The sequence below is a fragment of the Macrotis lagotis genome, chromosome 3 (assembly GCF_037893015.1).
Source record: "Macrotis lagotis isolate mMagLag1 chromosome 3, bilby.v1.9.chrom.fasta, whole genome shotgun sequence".
Taxonomy (NCBI): domain Eukaryota; kingdom Metazoa; phylum Chordata; class Mammalia; order Peramelemorphia; family Peramelidae; genus Macrotis; species Macrotis lagotis.
Genome location: NC_133660.1, coordinates 285260903 through 285272117, shown reverse-complemented (window position 1 = coordinate 285272117; position 11215 = coordinate 285260903). Strand labels below are relative to the sequence as shown.

Sequence of the window (11215 nt, the reverse complement as noted above, 5' to 3'; positions counted from 1 at the left end):
ACTTCAGTTGAGTGAAGGCTCAAAGGGCCATGCCTTGGAGAGGAGGAGGAGGAGGAGGAGGAGGAGGAGAGGGAGGAGAAGGGAGGAAGAGGGGGAAAAGGAGAAGGAGGAGGAGGAGGGGGAGGAGGAGGAGGAAAGGGGAGAAGGAAAGGGGAGGAGGAGAAAGGAGGAGGGGGAGGAGGTAAGTGAAGGAAGAAAGAGGAAGAAGGGAGAGCAGGAGGAGGAGGAGGAAGGATATGGTGAGGACAGGAGGCCTTAGTTCCTTCCTGAAGGGTCTTCAGGGACCAACAGCCTTTGGGGCTCTTGCCAGAGACTACAAAGGACTTTAGGACCCTGAAGGGAACAGGCTAAGCCAAAAGCTGGGAGACAGGGCTCTGGGTGCCTCCAGCTTTGGGCCTGGAGTCTGTAGCAGTTGATTGACCTTGGCCTCAGAGAGCAGCCCAGGGAGGGAGAGCTGCCAGCTCCTCCCTCTCTCCCTCCCTCTCTCCCCATCCATGGGGCCTGGAGCCCTAGGTCCGGACCCCCTTCCTGACAGCTTCATCTTGCAGCCGCCAGTCTTTTACCCGGTGAGTGGCTCCCCTGGCTGGGGTCTCTTGGTCCCAGGCACTCTGACCTCCCAGGTTCTGGTCATGAAGGCTGTGCAGTGGGTCTGGTTTATCCCCTTCCCACCACCAGAAGACCATATATGCAGTGGAATAGAAAGCACATGGAATCTGGAACTGGGGTATCCTGGGTTCAAATCCTACTTTGTTACAAGTCATGTGCAAAGTGGAGAGAGAGTGCTTGGTTGGAAATAGGAAGAGGGAATTTGAATCCTGTCTATGACACCTAAAGGCTCCATGACTGTAGGTAATAAATTCCCTACTCAGCCCCAGGACTCTCTCTGAAATGGAGCTAATCAGGTTTCTCAGAGGCTCCTAGGAGATCTTGGTAAAGTGCTTTGCAAAACTTAAAGCTAGTTAAGGTAGCTATTGGGATTCTTATTGCCATCTGTGTGACCTTGGACAAGTCAAGGAAATAAATCCCCACCCCCACCCCCAAACATTTGAAATCTTCCAAGTTAGATGGAACTGGACTAGACTTAGCTCTAAACAGATGATCCATGGTCATTCTAATTCTGACTCAAGTGTTAATGACTTATTATAGAAGCATTTCATCCCATCACCTGCAGAACCAAAGAATTATAGACCTAGAGTACAAAGGGACCCCCACCCCAAATCATCACCCTCCTTCCTTTACAGAGAAAGACACTAAACCTCAAAGAGGTAAACTGGATCTCCAATTTTCTTTTTTGGTGGGGTAGATCACTGTAGAAGGCTCTCAGTGAGCCAAAGAACTCCCTCTACCTATGCAATTGGAGAAAGGGGTGGGGGGCAGGTTTGGGGGTCAGTCACTGACAGGTTAATTGACTTACCCAGGGTCACTTAGCCAAAAGGTGTCAGAATTAAGATTTGAACTCAGGTCTTTTGACTCCAAAGTTAAATATCCAAATATCCACTATTCTATTCTTTCTCTCCCAGTACAGCAGGTTTCAATAGATGATCTCTAAGGTTCCTTTCAGTTCCAATATTCTGTGAGTTCATATCTTTGGACTGAAGAAAGTAGACCCCCACCCCAGGAAACTCCATCTTGCTCCCAACCTTTAAAAAAAATTATCTTCAATTATCAAACTTTTTTTTGTTTTCCTAGTCCCCTCCCCCTTCTTTTACCCCTTTGAAAAGAAAAAGGAAAGGAAAATGCTTGTAATAAATACAAATAGTTGAGCAAAATAAATTTCCGTATTGGCCATGCTCAAAAATGTGTCTCATTCTACATAGTGAGTCAATCCATCATCCTCTCTCCAGATGTGGGCATCTTCTTCCTCACCTAGTCTCTGAAACTGTGGGTGTCCTCACAATGCTATTGTTTTGTAAAAATTGATCTCCTGGTTCTGCAAATATCATGTATATGTACATACATATATATTTATATCCATGTATATGTACATAGATTATATATAAATATCTGTAGGTCTATAATGAGAGATAATGAAACACTAGAATCTTTTTTTAATTTTTTTTTTTAGGTTTTTACAAGGCAATGGGGTTAAGTGGCTTGCCCAAGGCCACACAGCTAGGTCATTATTAAGTGTCTGTGGCTGGATTTGAACTCAGGTCCTCCTGCCTCCAGGGCTGGTGCTTTATCCACTGCGCCACCTAGATGCCCCAACCCTAGACTTGTTACTAAGTTCTTTACCTTTACCTTGCTCCTCCCTGGAATTTTGGTTCAGTAAGAGACAGTAGGGGGTGAATAACAAGACAGTCCAGACAACTATACAGCCATATAGACATATGCACATACATGTTTGCATGTGAATACATGTATGTAGATGTCTCTCTGTCTCTCTATCTAGAGACTATCTATTAGCTCCTATATACCTTCGAGGAGACAAAGCCAAAAAAACAATCCCTGCCATCAAGCAGTTTATGATTTAGGGTGGGGAAAATAAAGGATATATGCAAAATTGATGCAGAAGAAAATTCAATTAAACAAACATTTAATTTTATTTATATTTTATTTTTCAAATAAGAAAAACTACTATTTTTCTCTCCCTCTTTCCTGTCCTTACACTTTAAAAAAAAAGAGAGAGAGAGAGAGAGATGAATGAGTTAAACCTTAGAACAAATATGAATAATGAAGCAATATCAATTCCCCATTGACCATGTCCTCAGCAAGATCCCATATAGGATCTTGAATGAGTAATTTAGCCTCTGTAATGCAGAGTTTCTTCATCTGTAAAATGGGACAAAGGAGGGGGTGGCTAGGTGGCACAGTGGATAGAGCACGGACCCTGGAGTCAGGAGTACCTGGGTTCAAATCCAGCCTCAGACATTTAATAATGACCTAGCTGTGTGGCCTTGGGCGAGCCACTTAACTCCATTTGCCTTGCAAAAACCTAAAAAAAATGGGACAAAGCACAGCTAGGTGATGCAATGGATAGAACACTAGCCCTGAAGTCAAGAGGACCTGAATTCAAATGTGAACTCAGATACTTACTATCTGTGTGATCCTGGGCAAGTCACTTAATTTTATTGCCTCCAAAAGAAAAAAAAAAGAAAGTAAAATGGGTCACTCTCTCCTTCTGTCTGTGTAAGGAAAGAGGTGAGAAACCCTCGAAGCATCATGAGGGGAATATCCATGTGGGCTGGCTCCACCCCCTGCTAAATTCCTCCAAGGTAGGGATGGTAACTTCTCTGAATGTTGTTCCTCTAATAAGTCATTAATGAATTTGGAAAGCCTCAAGACTCATGTTCTATACAATGACCATCCACAATTCCAGAGGACTCAAAATGAAGTAGGTTTCCCCCTTCCTGCCAGAATAACACCATGCTAAGTCTCTAGACTGGCATCATTCTGAGACGGCCACTGGGAAGTATCAAAAAAGAGATGTGCCTCTCTGCTATCCCAGGGGACTCATTCCTCCTGGACCCTTTCCATCCCTGCTCCCAATCCTGAGTTGAGGGCAGGGGCCAGAGTTGACTCCTCTAAAATCAAGGTATTCTAATAACCCCCTGCTATGGGAGCCCATGCCTGGCTGCCCAGAAAGATGGGGAAGCAAGATTTGGCAGAGTTGGGCACAAGGGGGCACTCTTCCCCACTTCCCTTGTCCTGGCCATCCTTAGGGCCAATCCCCTAGCCTATAATTTTTCACATATCAGCAAATGAGCTAAGAATGAAATTTTACTGGTTTAAAAAAAATTAAAATCTGACCAAACAGTAACAAAAATGAAAAGGGGGAGAAGCAGTTGCCCATCAACAGGGGAAAGACTGAATAAACTGTGACACATGGATGAAATAGAATATGACTGTGCTGTGAGAAAGGATGACCATAGGAATCCTGAGAAATAGAAGAAAGAAGACCTGTCTTTAGAAATCTAAAGCGGCTAGGTGGTGCAGTGGATAGAGCACCGGCCCCGGAGTCAGGAGTACCTGAGTTCAAATCCGACCTCAGACACTTAATAATGACCTAGCTGTGTGACCTTAGGCAAGTCACTTAACCCCATTTGCCTTGCAAAAACCTTGAAAAAACAGAAATCTAAAGCAGATTATAAATAAATAATAGCTATCTGTTGTTATCGTCATTGTCGTTATACCTCAGAACAGCTTGGTAAAGTAGCAGTTATATTAGCCCCCATTTATAGATGTGGAAACTCGGGCTGCAAGACGATGACCAACTTGCCCAGCATCCCACAATCAATAAATGTCGATCCTGTTCTTATTTCCCTCCTTGTCTTCCTCTTCTTTCCCTTCTCTTTCCTTCCTCTTCCTCCCATGTATTGGGAGCATTCAAACCCAAGTCTTCTGCCTCTAGGTCCTGCTGTCCCCCTAGATTATGATATCTTTCTCAGATGGAACCCTGAGAGATCAATCCATCAAAAATAGTGATTTATTAGGTTCTGGGGATACAGACCAAAAGGAAACCATTCCTACCTTCCATGATGGAAGGAGAGGGAGAAGGGGGCTGAAGAGATTAGATGCAGGTAATTGGGCACCTGAATCATGGCACCTTGGTACATGGGATGCATACTAACATCACCCTAGATGTGAAAGATGGAAATGGGTGAGGAGGTAGGAAAACAAAAATTCAGAAGAATCCCTTTTTTCATATAAGAATTTTGATTTTCCCAAAATTATGAATGCTCTCTAACAACAATAATTCATTTCAGTCTGCAAAGCTGTTTACAGCTAAACTGTCATTTATGCACTCCTATGCCCACTTGCTAGAAGAAGGTCCTAGGGGCACAGAAGTCATGTAGTTTTGGTCACAGAGTTAATATGTGCAGGAGAAAGTATTCAAGGACATATATGTTCTTGACCTCATGACCAATTCTCTTCTTTCTATCCCATTGCCTTAAAAACAAACCTACTGGGGGAAACTAGATGGCACAGTGAATAGAGCACTTACCCTGGAACCAGGAGAACCTGTGTTCCAATCTGACTGTGTGACCTTGGGCAAGTCACCTAATTCCACTGTCTTGCAAAAGTCAGAAACCAAAACCAAAAGCAAAAAACCTATTTCAGGTCTTCCCTTCTCTAGTGATAAGCCTCCTGCCTTATCACATTATCCAGCCCATGATTTTGTTTTCCTGGTTTGTTCAGGTCATCCCCTATGTCACAACAATTTTTGGTGGCCTTCATGCTGGGAAGATGGTCATGATCCAGGGTGTGGTTCCACCTGATGCTCAGAGGTAAGCAGGTTCCATCATCCTCAGCAACCCCTGGAAGGTAATGATGGGGAAGAGTGTGGGGGGACTTACATTGCTCCACAGGAACAGAACAATAATCCTAAGCCTGACATTGCACCGGGAGTTGGAGCCAGAAAAGGTGCCTTGGTACCATTTTCTGGTACCCCATTCTTGGTACCCCATTTTCTGGCTTATTACCCTAGAATCAAGATTCTTTGAAATGGGCATCAGCTTTCCCAGGTGAGATTCTGGGGGCATCTAGGCTGGTTGTCAAATCCCCTCTCTCACTGCCCTGCCCCTGCCAGGTTCCAGATTGATTTCCAGTGTGGTTGTAGCCTGCAACCCCGGCCCGACATCGCCATTCATTTCAACCCTCGATTCTACACCAATAAGCCCCATGTTATCTGCAACACTCTGCACTGGGGACGATGGCAGCGGGAGGTTCGCTGGCCTCATCTGGCCCTGGGCAAGGGGGACAGCTTCCTGATCCTCTTCCTCTTTGGAAACGAGGATGTAAAGGTAATGGGTGAAACGGGATGGAGAGTCCCAGGCTGTCCTCAGGTTGTGAGGGAGGAGGGGGGAGGGATGGAAAAAAGGAGGAAAGGAGAAGGGAAGGGAGAGAAGAAGAGTGGAAGAAGGGCAAGGTGTGAATAAGGGAGAGAAGAGGAGGGAGAGGCAAAAAGAGGAGGAAGGGAAGGGGAGGAAAGGGGAGAAAAGAGGAAGAGGAAGTAAAAGAGGAGGAAGGAGTGAGAGAAAAGGACGAGAAGAGGAGGAAGAAAAACTGGGAGGAGGAGGAGGGAGGAAGCAGAAGGAAGGAAAAGGAGGTCTGAATGAGTAGACAAAAGAGGGAGAGGAGAGTGAGAAAGAAAAAGAGTGGGCTGGGGGAGTGGGGAGGGGATTCCTTTGCTATCCAACACTTGCTATTGACTTGAGAGTCTTCCCAGAAGACCAGGGGTTCCTGATCAGCTCATTCCTCATCATAAAAGTGAAGAGGTGGGTGGGAGCTGGCAGGGGGTGCAGAGAGCTTGGGCTTCAGGGGTGCCCACCATCTTTCTCTCCAGGTGAGCGTGAATGGTCATCACTTCCTCCACTACCCCTACCGGCTCCCACTGTCAAGAGTGGATACTGTGGGTGTTTTTGGCCACATTTTTGTGAAAGCTGTCGGATTCCTGAATAGCAATGTAATTGTTTCTGGGAGCCCAGATCTGGGGCAGAGGGATTGTCTAGCCTACAGAGCTGGGTGGGCAGGCCAGGGCCTTCTGGTTCCAGCATTCATGGACAGAAGAAGCAAACTATGATAGCACTGAAGAAGCATGGAGTGATTTACAAAGGGAGAGGTTAAGGGAAAGGTGAGGACTAGTCCCTGGGGGAAGCAGATGGCTTCTCAGAGCAATGATAGGCCCTGTGGGGACATAAGAAAAAGTCCAGACCCCCTTTATGCCAGCCTCTCTGGGCAGTATAGGCCCCAATATGTGGGGGGGGTGGAAATATGTGGGAAAATAGTGGCCAGTTAGGGATGCTTGCTGCCATGGCTTGCCATAGTCCCCCCATCTTTCTGTGGACAGCCCTTTGTGGAGGGTGGAACAGCTTACCCAGTTGGACATGTGAGTATCAAAGGGGCTCCCCAATTCTGCCCAGGGACATTGGGAAGTGGTCTGAGCTACCTGAGCCTCTTCCTCTCCAAGTCCTCCCAGGTGTACTTCCCGGGGTGGGGAGGGATGGGAGACAAGGTCCAGGACCCTTCAGGGGGTGACTTGCAAAGGGTGGCTGATGCCCCTGTTTCCTGCCCAGCCCTGAGCCACTCTCAGTTTGCACAGGGCCAGGCCTACCCCTTCCCTGTTGGGGTCCACGGGGACCTTCCCAGGCCCTGGGTCAGGAAGGTTTCAGCTCCCCTTGAGGCCTGGTCTTAGATTCTGTCTTTTCAGCATCAAAGTCCCTTCTCCAGTTGTGGAGTCTGGATGAGGCCAGATTGGGGACCTAGAGGTACCCACCACCAGGCCAGGGACATGGTGGGGGGGGTAGAGATGGGGGTGGAGATGCTGGTCAGATAAGGGAGACACTTTCTCCCCAACTCCTTTTCCCTTGACAGCCATTCTTACTGAAAAACTCCAGATTGGTGAGTAAGGCTTTCCTCTTGTTTTAGGACCCCAATATTTCTGAGGAGCCAGATGAGTGGGGGGAGGTTCAAGGCTGAAAGGACTTCCATTTGGGGGAGGGCTTTAAGGGGAAGACCCCTTTTCTTTGCAAGAAACTGGCTTTTGCAAGGAAACTATGCAAAGGACCTCATATTGCTGGAACCTCCCTGAGGGCAGGGACTGCTTTTTGTTTCCATGGCCTAGTCCCCTGGCCATATAAATGGGTGCTGGATTTGAAGGAGTGAGGATTTTCTAGGAAAGGTCCAGTGAGCAGAGAGCCCTGGTTTGGGTCTTGTCTTCTTTTCCGGATCTGAAGTTGCCTTTCTTGCTATTATCTGGGGCGGGGTGGGGGGTGGGGGGGTTTCCATAAGAAGCTATGATTTTGAGTGGAGTGGAGGGTTCCATCCTTGACCGTGAATCTCCTGTTTCCATTTGGGTCAGTCTCTTTTTCTGGAAGTTCCCCTCAGAACCAGGGCCTCCTGGGGCATGGTAACTCTCTCTTGTCTCTCCAGGCAGTCCCCTGCATTTGGCCTCTTCCCAGGGGCCTGTGGCCAGAGCAGGTCATCGTGGTGCGGGGTCTCGTCTGTCCCAACCCTCAGCAGTAGGTACCAGCAGGATGAGGAAGTGAGTGGGCCAAGGGGAAAAGGAGGGAGGGCCTTCCTCATGCCTGCCAGGGTCCCTCTGACCTCCCTAGGGAGGTACCCCAGTCCCATGAAGGATTCCACAGTCAAGGTAGGACTAGAGAGATCCTCTCATTCATCCCCTTATTTTGCAGTGAGGACCGGGGAAGGAACCCACCCAGGTCCCATTCATAGGCTCTGCTGGGACTTTGGAGACCACCAAATTTAAAGTCCCTCATTTCATAGAGGAGAAAACTGAGGCTCAGAAGTGTGAAGTGACTTATTCAAGGTCACACAGTTAGGAATCTAGAGTCAGATTTGGATCTCAGGAACTCTGGCTCCAAAGACAAGACTCTAACTGCTCCCTCTGCCCTAAGACACTAATTTCAATCACTTTCCCCTAATACTCTATTGCACATTAGCCCCAGCTGGCACAGGAGAGAATGCTCCAGCCTGTGCCAAGGCTGCAATCAGACAGGCAGATTCCAGAGGCTGGGAGGCATTAACACTTTGGTGCCTAAAATGGATGAGATCTTACAGAAAGTCAATTCCTTCCTTCTTTGTGTGGGAAGGAAGGTAGTTGGGAGCCAGGGAAGACCTAAGCCTCTTTAGCCAGCTATTACTACTTGTCAGGGTGATGTTGTGGATGGAGCAGATTTAGCTCCTTCTGCCACTTACTGCCAGTGTCCTTTCTAGACATAGTTTTCTTTAATGAGAGAGTTGGCTTCTGGAGTCCCCTTCTCCCTTTAAAGAACCCACTGTGGGGTGCTTGGGGTGGACATCATGGGCTTGGTTCTGGCTGAAATAATGAGGAGGGAGCTCCAGGACTTAGGGGGACACTAGTATCCCCACTACTTTGATAATACCAGTCCTTCTGCCAGTCCCCAAAACTCTTAGATAGGTAGGAATCTTCCCACCAGACCCCCCTGAATCCATTCCAGAGATTTAGGTAAGGAAGCTCTTTTCCCATCTTCCTGCCTTTTCCTCTCTCCTATGGTCCAGATTCACACTGAGCCTACAGGATGATTCAACCCAACCCCCCATGAAGTTTGAGGTTTGCTTCCGAAATAGGACACTGGCTTGGATCTCCTCATGGGGCCGGAAGAAACCCATCTCAGCCCCCTTCATCTTTCACCCAGGGTGCTTCTTTGAGGTGAGGCAGGGGCTCCTGGCACTCTCCTAAACTCACCCCAAAAAACTTTGGTCTCTAAGAATGGGTGGATGCAGGGCAAGGAGAGAAGTACAGCCAACCTCTCCTCCAACATCCTCATTTTATAGATGGGGGCGGGGAGAAAGAAAATAGCTGGCCAAAGCTCCTGTAGCTTTTCGATGAAAAGGACAGAACTCGGTAGGAATTGTCTACTTCCCATCCTGCTCCATCCTATTAATGGAGCCACATTACTATGAGGAGATGAATAGTTAGCTTTGGAGAATGGAGAGAGAACTTCCCTCAAAGGCAAGAGGATCTGGGTTCAAGGCCCATGGACTTGGACACATGGTTGTGGGTGACTCTGAGCAACTCCCTAAGGTTGGAGCTGCCCTTGGCTTGCCTTCCCCCCATCCCAGAGTTCTCTGTACCAAAGAAATCACTAGTTCTGTTCAAAAGGAAAAAAAATCCTAGCACCTCCCACTGCTGCTTCATGGTGTCAGAAAATTAAGCTTCGTTTCGTTTTTCTTTTTTGCAAAGGAATGGGTGAAGTGACTTGCCCAAGGTCACTCAGGTAGGTAATTAAGGGTCTGAAACCAGATTCTGATTTTGGTTCCTCCTGACAGCAGTGCACTATCCTCTGTACCACCTAGATGCCTCTGAGGTTGAGTTCTAAAGGGCATTGCCAATAGAATGAATTGAAAAAAGACTGAGTTCAGGCTCAGGCTGCATACTGGTCACCTGATGACCAGTCCAGCTTCAGTTGGAGAGGGGCATGTTGCCCAAAGGTGTCACAGGGGGAATAGTTTTTCAGTCACAAAAATCCTCTGAAATCATCTAAGGTGGAGAAGGACCACAATCAGCATGGCTGAAGGGCATAGCTCCAGCAGCCCAGGGGAGTTCTGAGACCTCTCTACTAGATCATTTCAAATGTGGTCAAGGGGGAAAGAACTAAAATGAGAGTCAGGAGATCTGAGTTTGGATTCAGACCCTGAAATTGGCTGACTGGGTGATATGGTGCAGGTTGCTTCATTGCCTCTTATCTTGGTCTATTTACCCCATGAGATGGAGGCACCGGACCAGATTCAGCCTCAAGCCTAACATGCCTTTGTCCCAGTGGCCAGCCTCACATGCTAACCCTCTGGGTCCCTCTATCTTTGTTCCCTAGGTCCTGCTTCTGTGCAAGGGCAATGGCCTCAAGTTAGCCCTGAATGGGAATGCAGTGGGGGCAGCCAGCTTGGGGCAACGGGCCCTAGAGAGCCTTCGGGAGCTTCGGATCAGTGGCAGTGTGGAGCTCTACTGTGTCCAGTGCTAGAGGCCCATGGACCAGGGGCCACCTGTGGCCTGAGGTCCATCCATCAGCAGCCTGAGAGCCCATCCATCATGGGCCTGGGAGACCCATCCATCAGCAGCCTGGGGGGCCCATCCATCATGGGCCTGAGCTTCCCTGGCTGATTCCTCACTATTATGTTGGCTTCGTTCCCTGCTCCCCCATGCCCAGGCTTCAGAGGCACAGGGATGCCTAGCCTTTCTAGGCTGACCCACACTTCCCCAGGATGCATGCCAATCAGTAGGGGCAGAACTGGCATGGGATTTTTAGATGGAAGGGAGATCACCTCTCACCCAAGGCTTGACTGCTTCTTTAGCCAAGAGGGATTAGGCTCTGCCAGGCCTCAGGCACAGATTAGTAATCCTTCACATATGACCTGAACCAGGCCAGGACACAGCTTTTCATAGATCTAGCCCTGTTCTTGTCTATCTCAAACTCTCAGTAGGTGCTTAATAAAAACTTGCCTTGACCTCATTCAGGGCCTCTGCTTTGTTAATGCTTCCTAAAATCTCACTGGCATTGCGGGGGGGGCTGCCTGATGGTCTGCTGGCCCAGCTTAGGGTCCACTAAAACCTTCCCACAGACCAGGTGACCTTGAGCAAGCACATTCCTAAATCTTTGAGGCTTGGTTCTTCCCTAGCGTGGTCAGGATACAGAAACTTAAGGTGTCTGCAGAAGATTCCCTGCTCCTTGGAGGGGAGTCTGCCTCCTCCTCCCACCCCTAAGCTGTCCATCACTAGAGTGCCAGTCAGAGTTAA

General features: G+C 48.1%; 1 protein-coding gene across 2 annotated transcripts; it reads left to right on the top strand.

Annotated features, from left to right (window-relative positions):
- Nucleotides 1-252: 252 nt before the first annotated feature.
- LGALS12 (galectin 12) lies at nt 253-10921 on the top strand. Of its 2 annotated transcripts, XM_074227645.1 has the most exons (9): nt 253-566; nt 5140-5228; nt 5531-5744; nt 6287-6406; nt 6791-6829; nt 7315-7341; nt 7873-7961; nt 8983-9133; nt 10296-10921. In XM_074227645.1, the coding sequence occupies exons 1-9, from the start codon at nt 495-497 to the stop codon at nt 10440-10442; spliced, it is 948 nt and encodes a 315-aa protein (XP_074083746.1). In that variant the 5' UTR covers nt 253-494; the 3' UTR covers nt 10443-10921. The 2 variants fall into 2 exon arrangements, with proteins under 2 accessions (XP_074083746.1, XP_074083747.1); XM_074227646.1 differs by lacking the exon at nt 6791-6829.
- Nucleotides 10922-11215: the final 294 nt, after the last annotated feature.